The sequence below is a fragment of the Antennarius striatus genome, chromosome 11 (assembly GCF_040054535.1).
Source record: "Antennarius striatus isolate MH-2024 chromosome 11, ASM4005453v1, whole genome shotgun sequence".
In the NCBI taxonomy this organism is placed as follows: domain Eukaryota; kingdom Metazoa; phylum Chordata; class Actinopteri; order Lophiiformes; family Antennariidae; genus Antennarius; species Antennarius striatus.
The window spans coordinates 3,845,980-3,868,292 of record NC_090786.1 but is presented as its reverse complement, the minus strand read 5'-3'; the positions used below and the strand labels follow the sequence as shown (position 1 = coordinate 3,868,292).

Here is a 22,313-nt window from a genome sequence, read left to right as displayed (position 1 = left end):
TTGTGACAAGTTGTGTCAGTAGATGCCTACTTAAATCCTTAAATATGTCTCTTTAAGATTTATATTGATTAAATATGTCAGACTTGCTTTGTTCTTGCTTTTCTTTGATTGTATATATTTGTTCAACAACAAAAACAATCTTTATTTAGAGAGAACGTCTCAAAGCTGTGTTACAGAGTGGTTCACCAAGGCCTCAAAATCAACAACCAGCACGCATAGATTTAAAAGCCAATTCAAGTGAGATACGTATATGATTGAATAGATTCGTGTGTAATTTAAATATTGATGTTTAGGCTTAATCGTTTTGAATGCATCCAGAAGCAAACAGCAAGAATCACAGTGAGATCTGTAGAAGTAAGTGGAGTAAAACACATCCTGGTTCACCTAAACTCAGGTGAGGGAGAACAGGTGAAACAATATTCCACCAGGGACCTCTGCTGGACTGTCAGCCAAACATCACAGAACACCAGACATCTACACTCGACCAAACTCTCCACAGTTCCAGATGAATCCGTTATTTAAAGCTGTGATGTGGACACTTAAAATTTATTTTAAAATTCTAACATAAACATGTCTGGTGGCAGACTGGATGAGACTGGATAAAGACGGGACTGAAGAGAAATCTACCTCTAAACCTGCCAAATTTGAAGGCTTTTACATCATTACATTTCAGAGCGCATAATGCATGGATTTAAAAATACGCATGGATGAAAAATTCAGTCATGGCCAGAGTTGATATTTATAACAGTACGCAATTTGGCATGAACCCAAATAAAATTTATCATAAATTAAATGTAGTTTCATAGGAGGACTCTGTCTCATTGAGAACGGTTATAGATTGTTTCTAGATTTAATTAATGATGAATACTGTCCAAGTATGACTCAGTGTAAAAAGTGGTACGCACACATGGTTTTCAAAAGGTACAGGAGGGAAGAAGAGCTTTAGTCAGGTGTTTTGATAAATGATTTAAGTATTTGTTTATATAAATTAATTCTCTCTGTTTTTTGTAAATATTTATGTGTAATTATGTATGTTTAGGATGAATGATTATTAATTATGTAGTTGAGAAGGGGTAGGTTCAGATTACTCCCTATTGAACATTTAATCGCTTTCATAATTGTTACGGCCGTTTTGTCTACTTTCAGTGGCCTTTATTTGTTTTTATCTCCAGTGTATTTCATTCTTTCACTACCAGATGTACAAAATAAAAACATTCAGTAATATGTAGTGTTTTTCAAGCGACAAATGAGGAAAACCTCAATCGTGTTACAACAATCATGTTAAGATAATTTCCCCAAGAGGGGCACTAAAAGTGTGTCTCTTCTTCTTTCTTAAAACAACTTTCCCTGACAGGATATGGGAAAAGTCCTACGTCTTTGAATGCATCTGGAGAAACTAATTCCGCCTCCGTCATCACGCACAGTCACGTAACCCGTTGGACCAATCAGAAGACGAGCCTGAAGCACAGGGAAGAAGCAGATGATATGGCAGCTTTGAGAGCGACCAGGTGGAACTTGCTTTGTTAACGCGGCCGGACGTTGGATTATGAGAACCCGGTGAGCTCCGGGGCGGCCGCGGCTCGAAATGATCTACTTAATAATCATCTCCGCCTTCTCCGGGGCGGTCATTACGCTGCTATTACAGTTTTTACTGATATACCGGAGGAACCCGGAGCCCGTCAGCAGGACAGTGCAGTACGTGAAAGTAGTGCCGGAGAACGCGTTGAAGGATTACTTTAATACCCAACAAGCCGACCCAGGCCAGGCACAGGACGGCGCGGCGTCCGCCGCATCCAGACCGCCGGAGGCCGTCACCACGGCGGCTGTCAGCGGCAAACAACCGCCGCCGCCTCCTCAGAGCGAATGTGTGGATGCCGGGAAAGCAGAAACGTGCAATTTCCTGAACGCGATCTTCTTGTTCCTGTTCAGGGAGCTGAGGGACACCCCCGTGGTGAGGCACTGGCTCACCAAGAAGATCAAGGTGGAGTTCGAGGAGCTGCTGCAGACCAAGACGGCGGGTCGGCTCCTGGAGGGGCTCAGTCTGAGGGACATCTCCCTGGGGAATTCCCTCCCGGTGTTGAAAACGGCCCGGCTGATGAAGCCGGTGCACCTGAACGAGGACGGGATGCCCGAGGAGCTCAACTTCGAGGTGGACCTGGAGTACAATGGCGGCTTCCACCTGGCTATCGACGTGGATCTGGTGTTTGGGAAGTCTGCCTACCTGTTCGTGAAGATGAGACGCGTGGTGGGCAGGCTGAGGCTGCAGTTCACCCGCATGCCCTTCTCCCATTGGTCCTTCTCCTTCCTGGAGGACCCACTGGTGGATTTTGAGGTCAAGTCCCAGTTCGAAGGGAGGCCCCTGCCTCAGCTCACCTCCATCATCGTCAACCAGCTGAAGCGGGTGATCAAGAAGAAGCACACCCTCCCCAACTACAAAATCAGGTGGGTTCACAACATCCTCCACTGCGTGACGTCACCACGACGTCTCATTATAGTCACTGTAAATGCATGCATGAATAGTTGTCTTCATGCAGAGTGTACATGAATGCACCATTGTGTTGACTTAGAAACTGTGTAGTTTGTTTGTCATGAAAATAACCTGTGGGTCAAATCATATGAGTTCAGCAGGAGAAAAAAAAACAAACTCCAAAGAAATAACGGGAGACATCGTGCTCGACGTCAACAAGCTGAGATAGGGTCAGGTTTGGAAGCGCCATCGGCCTCCACCGCCACGGGAAATACACAGCACAGAGTGGTGTTGTCGCAACACACAAATTGTCCATTGTTTGTTGTCTGGTGGACTCCAGAGGCATTGGTTGGTATGAAGCTAGCCTAGTTGTTGTTGTTGTTGTTGTTGTTATTGTTTATTCACATACATACGGATGCAAAGATGGTTTCAAAGTAGAAGAATAGATTATTTTGCCTTCATTTGTCCTTTTCAGAGGCTTGTCTTTGTCCCCACTTATCTCTCACACACCCTGTTCAGTCAATACTCTCAGGCCTCGTCAACAACTTTCTGGCTTATCTCGTTCCAATGAGCCAATCATCTGCCTCGCTGACACGGTCACCGTGGCGTCTCGTCCGGCGGTCGGATGGAGGCTGTACAAAGGGTTAAATGTGCTACGTCGCTAGCAGGCAGCAGATGGGAAGCGCACTGAGCCCAGGAGGCGGAGTTTTATGCTTTTTGCTTTGTGTGTTTTTGCGTTTAAATCATAACATTGGACCGCGCCTGACCCCGCCCACAGATCACCTGACCGCAGGTGTGGACAGGTGATCTGTGCTGCTGCCCTACAGATTACCTGTCCACACCTGAGGGTCAGTTGTCCAACTGCAACTGTTATGTTGAGTCTATGGAGTTGTGTTGTTGTTGTTGTTGAATCTATAGGTTTGTGTTGTTGTTTGTTGTATTGAATCTATGGAGTTGTGTTGTTGTTGTTGAATCTATAGGTTTTTGTTGTTGTTGTTGTTGTCGTTGAGTCTATTACAAACTGAACCCACAGAAAACCGTTTTATGTTTTGTCACAGCATCTGTCAATAATAATAAAAAAAAAAATTAATATTAATAATAATAATAATAATGTTAGCTAGCAAGTTTATTGTCAAAGTACTACCAAACAGAGGTTGGACCTTGGTGACCTCAGTGGTGCGATCCACCATCTTTAACTGAAATGGAACACGTCTAGGCTGTCATCAGAAGACAGAAACAAGTTTCAAGAACTGAGAAAAACAGGAAGGGAGGGAAAAGGAGAAGTAGAAAGTGTGGAGCAGCGAAAGTGAACTCGCATTATTAGGTTTTTATTCTACTGGGGAGACTCGAGTGATTTAAAGTGGGGTATGGAACTGAAATAACACCCGAGGAGTCCAGGCTGAGCTGCTGATGTGTTCTGGAGAACCTTGCAGGTCCAGCCTGAGTCCAGGAAGTCCTTCATCCCTGGCGGATGAATGCACTTTCCTCCTAGACGTCTTAATTGGATTCAGGAAGGAAGTGCGACCGGCTTCTGGTGGAGCTGGACGGACGTGATAAGAGAAGCTTTCAGTTCATCGTCTATCGGATTTCAGTTGATGCAACGAAACCTCGGTTCCTCTTTGGGGTCGTTCCTGCTCGCGTACGGCGGTGGCGGTTGGTTTCATCTTCCGCTCAGACGGCGAGGAGCTTCCGGACCTCGAGTTGAAGACGTTCTGACACACATAATCCACGACTCACGTCACCAATCGTAATCTCGGACAGCGTTTCACACGACCTGAGTTTGACAGGACGAGACTATTTCCTCTTGATGTCCAGGCAGGAAATGCTCACGTTGAACGTTCATCTCCTAAATCTCGCTTCGCTGCCTCACGAGCCGCGTGGGAGAGGATCTGTAAACGCGCTCGTGAGCGTGCATCACCCACCATCCTGCAGAGCTAGCGTGACGACGATGATGATGTAATGAAGAGCAGCCCCCGAGACGCAAATCTGGACCTTTTGACTCGAGTGGCACAGATGGTGTTTCCACGGGAGGGGGGTGGGGGTGGGGTAGTGCCGGGATGGCGGCCCGCTGGAGGTAATCCAGGCGTCACGGCGCTGATGTAAAGTCGAGCTATGGGGGCTAGTCAGTCCAGATCCCCGGTTCTGACTCAGGTTTTGTCCAGAAACTTTAGGTTTAACTTCAATTTTTGAACCCAAATGGGAATAAATAGTTTGATTATTATTATTTCAACTGTTTGGAACGGCAGAGCCTCCGACGCCGGGCGACATGTTTACGCGTTACGCTGCTGTAGTGAGGAATTCGGTTCTGCACCCAAGAGATCCAAATCAGCACCGATTGCATTCCACAGCACTCGTCACTTCACACCTCCCTGGAAGCAAGTGAACAGGTTCTTCAGAGCCAGTTTACTCTACCCAGAGTGTTAGCGTTGGTATCCATGGTAACAATAAGATCTTTTTCTCACCTACACCAGCAAGACTCCTCAGTTTAGGTTGTGAAAATCTTGAATTCAAACCCACTCTGGATTTTTTTTCTGTGTTTCCAGATACAAACCCTTCTTCCCGTTCCAAGTCCAGGCGCCTTTGGGCTCGGGTTACGATCTGGATCTGTCGCTCCAGGACAGCAAGCTGGTGGAAGGCCGACTCAGAGTCACCCTCATTGAATGTAGCAGGTAAGACCAACACTCTGTGGTGCGCTCCGATCTCATGGTGATGACATTTTTGGTCCAGTCGTTAAACGTGAAGTTGAAAAAAAATTCTGGATCCAGATTGGTCCTAAGACGGACCCGACTGAAATAAATCAATAAAGCCGAGGCGTTCCCTCTTTGATGGAGGTAAATAAAATATTGATGCAGATAGAAAAGACATTGTATCTCTCAAACTACTTTAATCTGAGAAACACAACTCCCATTTTTTGAAACAGTTCCGCTTTTGCATCACAAGGAGTGGGCGGGGCAGGGGGGGGCGGAGTCTTGGGTCAAAGGTGAACTCGTACCTGAGGTATCAGAACCAACGGGGTGCAGAGCGACGTCCGAACACAATCGCTGCCTGGCGTCTCTCCCTCGACGCATCGCCGCCGTAATTCATGGCACAACGTCGGCAGCGGTCGTGAGATGGTACCGAACAGACCTCGCTCTGTCCTGCCACACACACACACACACACACACACTGCCTCTTCACACACACGTTTAAATTTTAATAGGGCAGAGTCCATTCTGTCGTCCCCAGCGGGCCTCCATAGAGAAGCCTTATCTCGGTTGCCTCAGAGGAGGGGGGTGGGTGATTTGTGTGTGTGTGTGTGTATTGAACCACGTTTGGATGTGGCTGATAGACCGCAGGATGATCGTCCATCAATAATTCACATCTCTGCTCCTCCGCCCGCCGTTTTTATTTCACCTCCTTCAGGAGAGGCTTTTAGTTTGGAGACTCTCCCCGACCCACGACTGAAAGGGTTTAAATCTAGACCTCACACACTTCCTCTCAGCTCAGTGGGACACGTTGGGTGTAATGTGCCTTAATGCCCAGTAGAGGGAGCCACGCCCACATTAAGGCGATACAGATGGAGCCATTTTTTTTAGTCTCTATACTTATCAGTGCCTCCAGGTTTCCTCGGTTGGCGCCACCATCTTCCTGAAATCCCATTTTCTGTGGATTCCAGTCGTGGGACTGTGGCGGCCTGTAGAACGATCCGGAACTGAAAACAAGCCTGGGTAGACTCTGAGGTCTTCTCTGGATCATCGTTCTTTTGGAACACCCAAAGTCAGATGGAGAGGATTTCCTCTGGGATCTCCTGATCCGTGGTTGGAGTCCATGTGACCCTAAACAGGCTGTATTGTTCCAGCGATGAGGAAGCAAAGCATCCCGGAGTTGACTTTTAAATGGAGTGTAATGCGTCTCCTGAGCAGCAGAGGGCAGCATTGCGCCAACCGTGCGTTTCTTTCTGGACAGCATCACCATCTGGTCCAGCTGCATCCTTCAGTTTGTCCAGAGAGCAAATGATGAATCCTCAGGGATTAAACTTTTATTCCTCTTTTATTCCGTTTGTATTATTCAGACGTTCATGTTTTTAATCTTTATGTTCATCCTGAAAACGGCGACCGGTCCTTTTACGTTCTTATCTTTAAATATCATTAAGTAATCATCCCGGTCTTTCAGTTGTTGTCTCGTTGTGTTGGTTGCATCTCACAGCTGTTTCCTGACTTCCTGTCTGTGCAGGCTTTTGATCCTGGGCTCCTACGACAGAGAAACTCGTGTCCACTGCACTCTGGAGCTGAGCAGCCACCAGTGGAAGGAGAAAACTCGCAGCTCCATCAAACAGGTGGGTTCTTCTCGCATTCTAGTGTATTTTTCCACCGGAGGTTTATGTCTGCATGTGTTTAAAGTTCCAAACTCTATAGCTTCTTTTTTTTGTTAAAGATAGTTCACGAATCCGAGACAACAACCCTACATATGTATGTTCCTCTCACCTGACCTTTGACCCGTCCCTCCATAGTTTTTGGTTTAGGGATAAAGTTAAAAAAAAAATCATCCTATGACAGTGTCGTCTGGATCTGCCTCTTGTTGCCAACGGTTACACGCCATAGGAGGCCCCATTTAAAGATTTCATGCCCCGGCCATGGGTAAATACTGGGTGACTACCACCAGCATCAGACACCGGAGCTGTTACATACCCGACATCTTGTCTTATTAACACTCAATATAATAAAATCTTATTATCATTTCTGCTGTGATGCAATTGCCCCATTGTTGACATTTTGAAGTAGCATGGAAAATTTTCAACCCCTTCTGGCAAACCTTTGCTAATTGCTGCAATTTAGAGATATTACAGTTATCACATCAGGCTTGTTTGGAGGTGACTAATGTCCGCTTTAGAGCGAAATGTCAGCCCTAATTGTCGGCTCCGGCTCCAGCGGCGCCTGTTGCTGCTATCCTCACCGTATGCTGAATGACATTTGAAGGGGTTCAGAGATTATTTGTATCACTTTGCACAGTGATTGTGCGCTTTTTTCACAAAGTTTAATGACATTTGAGTAATTGAATCCCTTCGTCCACCAGGGGGCAGTGAGTTTTCAGGGTCGCTTCCTGTCAACATTTAACTGTGCTATTATGAAAAAAGGAAGTATGAGCCCACAGTTACAACTCTGTTATGTGAAATATGCTAAATATCACAGATACTCTTCATGTGGTTAAATAGTTTCCATCCAGCTTTGTTATGTCACATTTTTGTTATGTCACATAAAGTAAGGATAAAATGAATTTTAATATTTCTTAGTTACATGGAACAAATGGGAAAGGAAAGAATTCCATGTTTTATTTTATGCTAACGATAAACGGGTCCCGCGGAACACGTGTGGAGAAAAAAAGCAATGAGTCATTGTTATGCAACGCGCGATGATGCTGTAGGGGACGTGGCGAAGGATGTGTTTTGTAATGAAGATTGTCATGTTCCCTCGAAATTTTGAAGTCAAACAAGATGGTTTAAATAACTAAAATCAGATGCTTCCACGCGAGGTAAAGCATGATGGTGAATTTAGGAAGGTATTGAGACCAGACAGCGAAGGCCTCCAACAGGGGTCGGTAGGGAGTCACCGAAACCATTCAAGGTTCAAGAACAAACAGAGGAGTCCTTCCTGAAGGCGGCCGTCGTTTCACACGTCTCAAAACCCTAGCGGCGGAGTATTAAATACGTCGCTGTCTTTCGTTGCTGTTACCAGAGTAAAGCACATCGGAATAGTGAAGTCTGGAAGAACCAGGAGCACGGATGACCTTTCTGCATTTGCAGAAGTGAAGAGCGACTTGATGCTTCTTGGCGCGGCCACATTGCTGCGGTCTTCTGAGCGTCGAAGGACAATTCAGAATCAAAAAGTCCCCTTGTGAACGTAAAGAAACACACCAGCAGGAGGCCGGGTGGGAGGAGGGGGACGGCGTGAACGAGCACCTTTAACCGCTGTCGCCGCCGGAGGGACGGTTCTGATTTTGCGAGACAAAGGCACAAAAAACATCGAATCAAAGATGTAAATATTATAATGAAGTCTATGAAAGAGTTACAAAAGAAGTCAGGAGGAGCAAACGGGACCGGTTCCCTTTGGGTCTTCACATGTTTCTTACCCAGTGACTGTAAATGTAGGCCTTTAAGCGTCACCTGATCTGTAAATGTGTTGTTTATAGCTTAACAATTGTAACATCTCTTGGGTTGAGCAATTTAAGCAATTCTTGTGTTCTGATTATTGCACACAACTGATACAATACTATAGTGTGTCAATAGCGTTCCTTCTGTTTGACATTGTTTGAACAGAGAGGCTCAAGCTAAATTTATGCAAACACATTTACGTTCCGTCCTCAAGAACCGACCCCAGGTCAGGTGAGGGTGCTGCCAGCAATCTGATAAGTCATGAATATGCAAATCCCAGTAACCCAACACTCAAACACACCGTCGTCGCCACTTCAAAACACTGCCGTCCCTTTTTTTCGCCAATAAACATAAAGAAATCAGATTGGCGGTGGCATTTTGAGCCCGTTTTATCCGACGTCTCCGGTCTGCTCGCTCCCAGCAGGACTCTCCAGCGAAGAAGAAAGACTGTACCGCCTGGAAAAGGTCAGTCGGCCATCTTTGTCACGCTGCCTGCTTATTCCCTGACGATTGCCGGATGGCTCGTGGAAACAACCACTCGTCTCATGTTGATGGTTTTTCGTGCCATTTCAATGGAGCTGGAGTTGATGTTTGACACGTTTTGGTCTTTTTTTCACACTCTAGAATCCGGTCCCGCCTTAAAAACGTGGGCGGTTCAACGTCTCAACGCCGTCTTGCCATGAACGACGTGAATTTCAGGAAACAAATTTTCTAAATGTTGGTAGATGTTTGTGGTTTTTGAGTTCTCCTGAGTTTCCAACTAAAATTTTATTTTTCATTTCTAGTGTGAGAGTTGTTGTTTTTTTTAAATTTCTACATTGAACTGAAAGCTGCTTCAGGCGCCACGATCGACCCGCCTCACTTAACACGAACGACATTGCGTCGCCGGTTTGTCCGGCTAATCGGTGATAATTTATGGCGCTGCGATCACCTGATCTGAGACGGCGAAGGACAAAAGTACAATTTTCTTTATTATGAGGAACAAATTATTCTTAGGGTTTTTAAAAAAAAAACCCCTGAATACGTCTATATCAATAGAACGGCTTCATTTCTCTGAATGGTTCCCCTTCGTCATATTTATTATTTATACACAGCGGTGCCTTTTATTCCGCTGCCTCCCATTGGTCAATGTTTGCTCCGGCCACTTCACATTGTGCTGTTTGTATTTGCGTCTGCCACCTGTGAACTAAATGAAGCCCTGTTCCATTACAGAGTGAGATTGAACAGGTGTGTGGGTTTTTTTTTTTATTTTTCATTGCTCATTTATGGCGTGTTGAGGTTGGGGGTTGGGGACTCCGTCAGGCGTGTTTGCACATCTGCTCTGTTGATTCCATCGCCGGCCTTGAGTGCTGATGCTTGCTGACAGTTTGACCTGAGACACGTATGATGTTCCCGTACGCTCAACATGTTGTTGTGTAATGTCGGTTTTATTTGGTGGGTGGTTGTTGTGTTGTACAAGAAGAAAGGTGTGTATTTATGGCTGAATGTTCAACTTTGTTCCATCTGTGGTCAGTTTCAGGCAGTGACTGTCAAATCATTGAGGTTCCAGGACTTGAAGTGAGAAGCCTTTTATTTCTATGTTTGCTAGAAAATAATATTTAGTTTAAGTTATTTATATGTAAACATATGTTTATTCTTTCATTTATCATGACTTCCTCCTTGGAGATTGTCTGTCCCCGAGGTGGAGGGGAATCCACTAGAATTTGAAGGCTAACTGAATCATTACAGGCCCACAATGCACTTGAGAGGCAAATGAAGAAGAGCCATACCTGTAGTCTTCCTACCAGCAGAGGGCGCTGTGCTCTGTGGAAGTCAGCTCCATTACAGATTTGTTTAGAAAAAGAGGGGAAAGAAGAGATTAAGGCACAAACATTACTTAGCAGATTTCAATAGAATGAGGTAGGGTAGTCTTTCTTTTCACAACAGACATCCAACAGATGGTTGGATGTATGGTTGGATGGATGGATGGATGGATGGTTGGATGTATATCTAACTATCTACATGACAAAATTTGCATCATTGATCTGCAATAAACTCCTCCAGTTACTGTTTCTAAGCATTTCACACAGTAGTGACTTCAAACGGATGCGCGCGCACACACACACACACACACACACACACACACACACACACACACACACACACACACACACACACACCTCATGTGTTTGATGTTCCACTCTCTGTCTCTGTGTTTTTAATCTACCCTGGTCGACCAATGACAGACGGTTGGCGAAGAGGCTCAGATACGCACGCCTGCACGGGCGCCACATGTTTGCAGGGACACGCGTGTGCATATAATAGTTTGACGAGTCCTTGTGTAAATTTGCTGATATGCATCAAACAATATAAAATTGGTGAAAACACTGAGACTGTCATGCTGCCGTCTGGCGTCAGAAACGGTCAAAGACCAACCCAAGATGTACAAATGTCAGGAAGAGCAACGTCTAGACGTCTGCACTTCCTGTTTCGATAGCCTACATGCTAGCTTGCTATCGGCTACCGTTTCTGTTGCCATGGACACGTTGGTCCAATCCCAGTTTCTACTGTTGACCTGACTCCTTGTTTTCCTGCACACCTGACTTTTCGACAGTACCGAAGGGTTGAAATCTTTCTCCAGAAACCGGGAGGCCCCTCGCCTTGTCATCAGGACATCCGACACCTTCTGTTTCAGATAACGGCCACACAGATTTCTGGAACTCGTGGAAGTGTTCGAGTTCCATACCAACCTGTTGCTGCTGCCGTTAGCAACTAGGGACAAATCTGACCTCATTTACAGCTTTAGGAAATACCTGCTCTCCTTTTACTGGGATGGTTTCTTTTATGCTGCTTTTGTTTGCAAAGCATTCTGGGATTTTTCACCCAATCTGCGTATACACTGCATCTGCAAAACTTTTTTGAAGGTTGATCTGAAGGGCCGGATCACTACCCCTCCCTCTCCTGAGGAAACAGGACACACCACCCTTCAGAATTGGGACTGATTGATTACCAATGATTGATTCAAATCTCAAACGCAGCCTGAAGTAAAGGTTTTAAATCTGGAAGCGATGCAATAATGCTTGTTTGTCACGTCAAAGCGTGTAATCTAATTGCACCTAAGGCCAGCCATGTCATTTTCCATAACGCACGCAGCGAGTCTTGGCCGGCGACATGTTCATCATCCATTTCCGCCCTGCCGTGCCAATTAAAAGTCCTGTTCATATTCTGTTTGACAACAGCTGGCCGTGTGGTGAAAAGTAGATTAAAGACATCAGAGGTTTGTCCCACAAGCTGTTTGTTTCTAATCGCTTCTTCCACAGATCAATTCACCTTAGAGGAAACTCAATAGACCAGCAGCTCTGTGCATGACCGACAGAGCCACCGCCACATTATGGGCTTCTTTCTCTTTTCATTGACAGTGGTGTGTTCTGTTTTTGTTTGTTTTGTGTGTGTTTTTTTTTGTTGTTGTTATGATCCCGTTGGCATGATCTCTCATTTGAAAAGAAATTACCGGGAATTTGTCAGGGGTCATGCCGCCGCTGCATGGTTTGTGTTTCAGATTCGAAGGCATTTCGTCCCTAAAGCCGTCAAATAGTGTGTAAAATTATGTTTGTGCAAATTAAGCTCCTGTGAAGATACGATTTGCTCTGATAATAAAGGAGCAGAAGTTTTTTTATTTTTACGGAATAACAAATAGATAATGAAAAGGTATTTTTAAAAACAAAAAAATTAATTGAAACATTGCAAAATTGTTCCTTTTTTTTTTTTTTTTTTTTTTTGCACTATCGTGAAATAATAATCACCCATAACAAATTAAAGGATGCTGCACCAAGCTCATGTGGGTTTAGCTAACTCCCGTCAGTTTTCAGAGACAACACAGACTCTTGATTTACGAAATTACTCTAAATTCCCATCTGGGAGGATCTGACAGCTGACATGACGTCGACTCGTCTGTTTTTCCTCCGCTGTGTCAGTGCTACTTAGAATGATGGTAACCACTGAGTATATTTGTTCTTTTTACGTCTCCTCAGCGAACAAAAAAAAAAATTATATTATACGGGATGTATTGTCGCAGCAGCCGAGCCAAATGAAATAAAAAAAATGTTTATTTTTATCGTGCTCTTCCTCCGAGACGCGCTGAGGATAGTTTCAATTTCTTTCAAACTAGAAGCGACGCGTTAACGACGCGTCGACATGAGGGCCCGTTTACCTGTGGGCGGGAAACGAGGACGATAAGTAAATGTTACGCGATCAAGTGGTCGACGCCTTACAGGTTTTGCAGCGGAAAATGACGCCTCCTCTCGCCGTGGAGGAGATAGGAGCTTCGTTTGTGCTCAAAAGACTGAACCACTGAAATGCCAGCTTGATAAGGAAGGACCCGATGATGCTGCCCGTGGTCGTAGTTTAGAATCTAGTTGTCATTTAATAAACTCGGGTGATGTAACAGTCAATGCAGATCATTACGTTTTAATGTCTCTACAATGACAGGGCTACAAAGGGGGAAGGGGGACGGCGTGGGCGACCACGCCGCCGTTGCCTCCCCATACAAGTGCAAATTTCTCGAGGCACCGTTTTTTGTTTGGCGGAGTCTCCATAACAACTCCTTTGTTCCCGGTGCTTTTGAAACCTGCTGCCCGTGATTAAAAAGGGGCAACTTGAAAATTCAGATGGAGTCGCAGAAAAAAGCACAAATATACGCGGCGCGTCACCGTCTTCCTACATCCTTGACGCTGATGCAGACGATGCGCCTCTAAAAAGGACTGAGTCACTGCTAGTTGTCATTGTGTGTTTGCGTCGGAGTTGTTTCCCAGTAGAGCAGAACTTTTGTCCAGACTCATTCAACCCTGGAACCATCATTTATAAAGGTGTAGCGTGTAAACATTTCAGGAGCTCATCTTTGAGTAATCAGCGTCATCAGGCCAACCTGCATCGGCTTTAATTCACGTCTTCATATCGACTAAATCGCCTGACCGTTGTAGGTCAGCGAGGGTCGTCCGATATCGATCCAAATTGTTCAAACCCGAACAGCGAACACCTGAAAACATCAGGCAACTTTCAGCTGTTTGCTAAAGCTCCTACCAAAGACACTAAGAAACCTTTGGCTGTTATTTTGTTGATTTCCCACACTTAATGACATTTTCTTGTTGTGCTTTTGTAGGGAATTACGATCTTTTTCAGCGCCGCCAGTTAATGGACTCTGCAGGTGCTCAACCTTTTGGTGAGCTTCTATTGACGTGAGCCTCGTGGGTTTAAGCTAAATTAAGGAGCCAATAATGGATGCTCTTGTCCCTATTTCTGGTACCCATTACCAGATACCAGATCCCATACTGGTACGCGTCACTGGGTCAGATCGTACTGGGTTCTTGAATGACGATGACGCATCGACCCGTCCGGCGCCGTGTCCGAGAACACGTTTACCCAGTGCCGACGTAAACACCTGGGCGGCTACCAGCCGGGAGCTCCGCCCTCCTCAGCCCACGCCGTCCCCATCACCAGCAGGGCTGCTAATTGGACGTGGCAGGGAATTGCTCCGCACTTGCCTCGCAGCGACTCCTACCCTATAACCATACACAAATCGATCTGACATGTGGTATTAGATTAAATTACCGAGCAGCGCAGTGACAGGGAAAAGGATTTGTTCAACCCCCACCCCCCGAATCCCCCACCTCCCGTCCAGACTTGCAGAGCGGATGTTCATCCAAGCAACGGGAGATGCTGTTCCATCCCAGTCATTCCCTGCCGGCCTGCAGGGGGCCGTTTCCCACGGAAGCGTACCTGCAGAAACGACTAATCAAATCTCACCTTAAACGTTGCGTTTGGAGTTTAGAGGGTGTGTGTGGAGTCATGTCGGCTTTAACGGTGACATAGAACCCTAATTTGACCTTTGACATGTCACGTAACATCTTATTTGCTGATTAATACAAATTGGAAAAACAAAGACGGATTAGCATGAGGGGTTGGTTCTAATTGAACATTATTTAAATAATTCCAGTCTTGCGGAGTCGTTCTGGTTTAATTTTAATGTTAGTGTTTGCCAAACATGACTGTGACATGACATGTGACTACGGATTGCATTGCATCACAAGAATAGAGTTGTGTTCCGTCCATCCAGAAAGGTTGTGGTGTTTTATCTAAGGGTAGGGAGATGAAGATCAGGTGTACTGTGTGTAATAGACATCTGAGTGTTTTTATTCAAAAGATCAAACAAAGCTTCGGTCCTGGAGGTAAAGCAGCAATGGCTGCTGTTTCAACATATTAACCTTTCATTTGCTCTGCGGCAGATAAAAGAGAGACTGGCTTTACTGGAATAGATGGAGAATTGCTCCATTTACATCCGGCCAGTTCAGCGTTGCTGCTTTTCTTGTTTGTCTTTCCTGCTTGGAGACGAGGAGCCGAGAGCCGCTCGGTGTCCCAGTCGATGTTAACAAGGTTGGTCGAGTCGCTGCCGCTCAGCCCCCGAGAGAAAACTCTAGCGTGCAACAATTAAACGCAGCAATTTGGAGGAGCAGCATTTCTCAGAAAGAAAGGATCCATAGATCACTTTTTTTTTTTTTTTTGTTAATCGAGTTCTTTTTGACGTTTTTCACAGTCTTGACTTCAACATTTCAAACACTCCTTTCAAAATGCTTCAGATTAAACCCAAGAGACCAAAAATGAACATATAGAGGTATTTACAATGCAACAAAGAAGTACGGTACGCCTAGGAAGCAGTCAGAATTAAATGCACAATACAGATCATTTGTGAAAAAACAGGTGCAATTTAAAATACTAAAATTGAAACTAGCTTTGATTAAAAAAAAGTCATCAAATTTTAAAATCAGTTTGCGGAATGAGACTGGATCAAGATTATTGCTGGCATAACCTTTCAATTTGACTTTCTGGATTTTAACATTTACCAGAATTTAAATGTAAATCTATAAAAAATTACATTAATTTTAGCTGACCATTCTTTCGTTTTCACAAATGCCTTATTATTAATTGAAATAAATGCCAAAAATGTTTAAATAATAATCCTCGCTTAATGTTAGTTAGCTGCAAATATGCTAACATTAGCTCCAGCTCCTGGAGAGGACAGTTCAGGCTGTCGCCTGCATTTTTATTTTGTTTCTGAATATTTCTGTCTTTTGTGGACTGAATATTTTTATTGATAAGACACATTCCACAAAGAAGGATTATCAAGCGTCATATTTCTTGATAAATGGCCTCCTTTATAATTGTGCAGGATAAACACTGTCTTTTAAAGGTTGATGCACTGCTGAGTAAAACCTCAGCCTTGTGTGTGGGAGCCTCCGCTGCAGGACAACAAACGTCTTATCACTGGATTCATTTGTGCGCTGGGACTTGATTAGCTGCATATGACTATCTGTGACTGTGCATTTATTGGTCGTGCAAGTGTATGAATTGCTCTGCTTTTTCAAAATCTATCGTGGTCTCTTTATAGTCTGAGGTGCAGCTGCACACTCACAAGAATTTAATGACACAACATCTTTTCTGTGAAATATCACCGTCACGAAAGAAGATGAACTATTCCGCTATTGAGGATCTGGATTGACAAACCACCCCGACATACGTGGTCCACAGATAGATAGATAGATAATTACAATAATAGTAATAATGAAACAAGTCGTTTACATGTTATCGAGTTCTTTATGAGACCATGAGGTCTTTCTGTTTGTTTCCTGCTCCACTGACAGCACCTCATTGCATAAATAGAGTATGAGTTGCATGGTTATCTCTGGGTTAGACTTCCTTCAGTATGTAGATGACTCTTTCTGCCCACAGTAAACCTGCCCCCCCCCCATCTTCTACACCAGCTTGTGTAGATCATCTTCTTATTCATGGCCATCCCTAACTCAATCACTGCCTTCTACCAGAACCGTAACAAATGACAGCAGTGGAAATTACAGTAATTCATCTCCGTCTACCCACATCCTGTCTGCCTTCCTTTTCTCTTTTCAACCAGGACGCCAGTTGTGTCTTCATCCTCTTTTCTCGTGCTCCTTCATCTCATTTAGTCTTTTTTTTCCCAAACCCAGAAAGATCACGCTTGTAAATCTCCGGCAGGTCAACAGCCTTTGTTCAAATTGCACGGGTTTATGAACGCCATTATTGGCACCGGTGGCGTGGAGGTGATCACATGCTGTGATTTGACGGACAGCTCGTCAGCCATGGAAGCAGGTCACCTCCGCCTCGCCACAGGTGCATGGATTTTTGACGGTGTGCAGCTGCTGCTACAAAGTCAGCGATGGATGGAGCTGATTGGAGCTGCTTCCTGCCTCAGTGCAGAATTATTGTTTTCAGTTTGAGTTTCTCTGAAGGGAGATGCCAGCGGTGCATTGATTATTTATTTACTTTGACAGACAAAATACCCACAAAGTTATCGAATCAACTAAAAACGTTAATTTGAGACGGAATTCTTGAGAATTTTGTTCCTTTCATTGTTTGGTTTTCTGTTCTTGTGCATCAGACGGAGGTCATCAAGGGTTCCTGCGGAAGCTTCGGGATGACATTCAGACACGTTCCCGCCAGCGAAGGCGACGTCGTGCACGTCAGCATCGAGACCGTCACGCCCAATTCTCCTGCGGCCTTGGCAGACTTGCAGCGGGGAGATCGCCTCATTGCCATTGGAGGTGTGAGATGTGTGACCGTTGCTGTTTCGAAACATTTTCAAAGCTGTCATTCATTTCTTTTTGCACGACTGACGGGCGACTTATTTTCGTTCCCGTTGACAGGTGTCAAGGTGACATCGTCAGTACAAGTGCCCAAACTGTTGAAGCAGGCTGGAGACAGAGTGGTGGTTCGCTACGAGAGACCGACTCGTCACCAGACTTCCTCTTTTGGAAGCCTGGGAACTCTTCAGGAAGGGTTTGGACCACTAGAGGACACAGGTCTTAATTCTCAGCCTGTTGGATATGAAGAAGACCCTGCCCCTATCACCACCCTGTGTGACATATCCGACAGCAAAGACATGGACTCTGAGTTTGAAGAGTTGATTGTGGACTCCAAACCGAGCCAGACTGGTGGCCCTACCAGCAGCACCACAAATACCAGTGACGTTAAGGACGATTCCTTACTTACAGTAAACCAAAGCCCCAAAAGGACTGTGGCTACCCTGGCCTCGAAGCCCCTTGGCACCATATCACCTATCCTCAACCGCAAATTGAACCTGGTGGGTCTCCAGTCACCACTAAAGCCCCAGCCCAAAGAATCACCAAAGCCCTCACCACATAAGACCAGTAATGACCCAGGGGAGGGTCTGCAACGTCCTACCGTTCCTCCTCCACCACCTCCTTCTCGACCCCCGGTGCCACCAAGACCGCAGATAAGGTTGACCTCTGCCTCCTCGGAATCCAGTCTTGTGGAAGGCATTGACAATCTTACAACTACAAATGCGACGCCTACCACAAATACCGCCGCCGTCACCTCTGACAAACCCGCGGAAAAGTTTTCACTCCCCGGAGCCAACGAAGACAAGGCCGGCACTGAAAAGACGTGTGGCAAACAGGCTGAGGTGAAGCAGTCTGCCAGGTCGGAGTCCAGTGATGAGCTGCCGGTCCCTTCCACTGGGACCAGCAGCAACAAGGCCGACCTAGCAAAGGATAAAACATCAGAGAGCAGCTGTAGCACACGGGACAGTCTAGAGGGCCACTCCCTATGGGAATCACCAGAATCCATGTTTCGTACCCGGACAGCCTGCTGGTCAAAGGCATCTGTGGTCTTTGAGGTAGAGAACAACCATAAGTACCTTAATGCGGCTCTGTGGTGCAAAGATCCCTTTAAGCTGGGCAGTTTGTTGTGCCTGGGACATGTTAGCCTCCAGCTGGAACATCTAGCCCTGGAATGTATGGCTACAGCTTCAGCTGAGTTCCAGAGCACCTTTAGGTTGGGGCCTCCAGAGCCCAGAGCTAACGTGAGTCGCACCGCACTACGCAGCCTCAGTACTCACAAGGGCTTCAATGAGAAGCTGGGTTACGGAGATGTTACTTTGAACTTCTGTTACTTAGGGGAGGGTGAGTACGACTATCCGGGGGTACCGGTAGAGCGGGAGCGAGAGGGTAGTCTCTTCGACGAGGATGTAAAGGAAAGGGAAAGGGAGCACGTCCCCTCGGCGCCGCGCGATGACTTGGCCTATGGTGCCATGCAGTTGGTGGAAGTGCGACACAACTTCCAGGACACCCAGTTCCAGAACCCCACCTGGTGTGAGTACTGCAAGAAGAAGGTCTGGACCAAGGCAGCCTCTCAGTGTATGATCTGCTCCTACGTGTGCCACAAGAAGTGCCAGGATAAGTGCCTCACGGAGAATCCCAACTGTGTGGCGGCAACGGAACGCCGGGGAGCCGACCCTGAAGCCAAATCCACCATCAACCGGGCCACCACCGGCCTGACGCGTCATATCATCAACACTAGCTCTCGCCTGCTCAACCTTCGCCAGGTGCCCAAAACTCGGCTGGTGGAGCAGGTGGTGGACGCGGCGCCCGGAACGGTGGAGCCTTCGCCCAAGCATACGCCCAACACGTCCGACAACGAGAGCAGTGATACAGAGACCTACACCAGTGGCGCCAGCCCGTCGAAGCAAGCCGGCGGCGGCGGCGGTAAACTCGTACGCAAGGAAGGCGGGCTCGACGACAGCGTGTTCATCGCCGTGAAGGAGATCGGTCGCGATTTATACCGAGGGCTCCCCACTGACGAACGCTCCCAGAAGCTAGAACTGATGCTGGACAAGCTGCAGCAGGAAATCGACCAGGAGCTGGAGCACAACAACGCTCTTCTTTTGGAAGAGAGGGAGGCCACAGATGTCAGGCGTAAGGCCCTCATTAGCACGGCCTTGGCCAAATCTGGAGAGAGACTCCAGGCCCTCACGCTGCTAATGATACACTACCGGGCAGGCATCGAGGACCTGGAGTCGGTGGAGAGCACCTCGCCATCGGAGCAGCAAGGCTTTAAAGGCAAAGGGGAAGCCCTGGAGGAGGAGTCCCTGATGGGGACAGAGGTCTACGACAGCGACATATGCAGCCCGGTGGAGGTCCAGCTGCTGGATGACATTACCGAGGAACAAATATGTGTGGAGGCGCTCCACTAAACAAGATTAGAGAGGAGGAAAGAAACACTTTAGGCTCAGATTTCTCTCCGGTTTGTTTATTGAGATTTCAGATTTTAAATATCGGGGATATCGGATTCACACGTTTGTTTTTTAATTTCATGTGGAAAAAGGAAGATAAAGAAATTTCTTCCCTTAAGAATTCTGTTATCGATGTTCTGATTTGCACAATGTAATGAATGCCATTTCCACGTTGATGGTTTTTAAAGGGAAGTTTGAGAAGGTACACTGTTCCGCCCTCAGCTGTGCTGCATGTCTATCCTACCAGTTTCGTATTTTTTTAGTTTTTTTCAATCCCTGTGGCTTTAATACGTCATCGTAAGCATTTAATTCAGTTTGTCTGCAACCGCTTTGACGCAAGGACTCCTCTGTGGCGTACGAGTCCGAACCATCCAATGAAACATATCGATTTTGTTTTATGATGCGAAAACCGAGCCCATACTGGGAAAAGACAGTGCAGACATCCAGACGTCAGCATCATTCATCTTGTCACACACATCTTTCGTTCGGAGCACTTTTTTACAGTAACGTATTTAGATTTTAGATGTTATCGACACCCCTCACCCGGCTGTGGAGTCATTTCCTGTTTAGAAGTTCTCCATTCCTCTCGTTTTATTGTTTGTAGATTAAGGCCAAATATGTTTGACTGTCTAACCCGTATTTAACTTACCTGGGAAGGTGAAAGGAGGTTCACTTCTATTTATTTATTTGTCTCACTCTTGTTGCGTTTTGTTCGACACATCCCATCTGGTTCTAGAACTCGACGGCGGCACCTCGCTAATCGATCAGCGCTCTTGCTTAACGTTCTGGATGATTGTTAGCGAGGTGTACTTACGTTACGCATTTATTTATTTGCTTTATTGTACTTTAATCTACTTTCCCTTCGTGTTGACCGTCCTCCCTTCTTGGTGCATTAATGTGGCCTGTTACAGTGAACCTATCACAACCAGCTGCAGCTTCTTAATGTTACCGTCTTTTAAACTCAGCGAGACACTGGAAAATAGTTGTTTGTGATTATAAAAATTCCTTTGATATAAAAACAACCCCACGTTATTTTATGTTTTTGTCTTTGTCTTTCTTAATTCTAATTGTTATTTTGCTAGTCGGATGATGTTTGAAACGTTTTAAAAGCAGTCAGTAGATTTTGGTATCAATCCAGCAGAATTATGTTTGAAACGTATGCAGAGATTATGAATGAAAGGAAATGTGCAAGTGGGTCGAGGCTCGATGGAAAGTAGCAGCCCTGCCTTAAATATAAAAATATTCCCATCCAGAATCCAGACGGAGTCGTAGATCGATGAGTTGGAGGGTCTGGACTCTGGACGGGGGTCACCGCAGCAATCATTTAAGCTTTTGGTTGAGACAATCCTGATGTTTGTTTTATGGTGCGATTATCTGGGAGTTTTTGCTATTTGAAAAAGTCCTGACTTTTCAGTGTAATGTGCTGAGGGTTGCTTTGTTAAGGCCTTAGAATTAAGTACTAAAAGCATCTAGAAGCCTTCCAGCAGTGAAATTGAGGACAGATTTGTCTGTCTTCACACCACTAAGACATTACATGTCATGCAAATCAATGCAACCACACCCCAGGCTCAGTTTAGGACTACAGTACACAGTGAAAAAGTTTGGAGTAAAGCAATCGTCCCGATAAATCCAGAGGCACCGCTTGGAGGAACATCGATTGTCTGAGCTGCTGTTTTAGGGCTAAGACTATGAATTTCTTGAATTAAATGTAAAAATAAAGCTTTTACTGGATTTGGCATGAGTGAAAAGCATAAAATACAGATGGGTGAGTTAGAAGAGGGTAGATTTTCACTGCAGCTCAACTCCCGACAGGACTTGTTGGACGACAGAAGCGAATAGGCGAACATCGGCTTACTGGCTGCTACCTTTATCAATCCCTCCGTCCCAGTTTTTTCCAGATTTTGGTGCAATATTTTTGTAGGAAAATTGTCAAGAATGAATCTACGTTTGTGCTTTTTTTGTTTAACTGAGTATTCTGTGTGAACATGTGTCTGGTCATGTGACTTGAGGGTTTTTAGGGACCAATGAGAACCTGCGAGGAGTTCTCTGTGCTTTGGCCTATGAAACGTCGCTCTTACTGCTGCTGTTGTTACGATGTGCTCTTCCACGGAACTCATGACATGAACTCACAGTTGTGTATGTGAGTGATGTTATATACTGTTTTCGAGACGGCTCATGTGATGAAGCTTTATTGTACATAACCTTAAATAAACAAGCTCAAAGAAATACTTATTGCCGTCTGTGTTTCGGTCCACCCCTTGTTTTAATTTTAATACGGGAAAAAGAAAAAAACGTCTGTAAAAATGAAGGTTTTTGTCTGTCTAAAATAAAAATTTGTGTATATTGGTATAAATGACTGTGGCTACTCACCTGTTTTTAGCATTAACACCAGCGACTTAAGGGATGTGACGTATTGATTGGACAAACAGGTTTGTCAGCTGACAAGAGAAAACCTCAACTAATCAAATTTCTGTACAGAAACTAAAATTCACTCAAAGCATAATTAATTTTTTAAAACTAAAGATTTTGAGAACAGAAATAAAATGTGTAATATATTGGAACGTAATAAACAGGAGGACCATCTTCCCTCACCAGTGCAAATATCAACACGATTTACTCAG

At 45.4% G+C, this 22,313-nt stretch overlaps 1 protein-coding gene across 1 annotated transcript; it reads left to right on the top strand.

Annotated features, from left to right (window-relative positions):
• Nucleotides 1-1,467: 1,467 nt before the first annotated feature.
• Nucleotides 1,468-22,031, top strand: pdzd8 (PDZ domain containing 8). The gene is made up of 5 exons (XM_068326768.1): nucleotides 1,468-2,442; nucleotides 5,011-5,136; nucleotides 6,680-6,782; nucleotides 17,041-17,203; nucleotides 17,306-22,031. Exons 1-5 carry the CDS (start codon nucleotides 1,586-1,588, stop codon nucleotides 19,651-19,653), a joined length of 3,597 nt encoding a protein of 1,198 aa, XP_068182869.1. The 5' UTR covers nucleotides 1,468-1,585; the 3' UTR covers nucleotides 19,654-22,031.
• The last annotated feature ends 282 nt before the right edge of the window (nucleotides 22,032-22,313 follow it).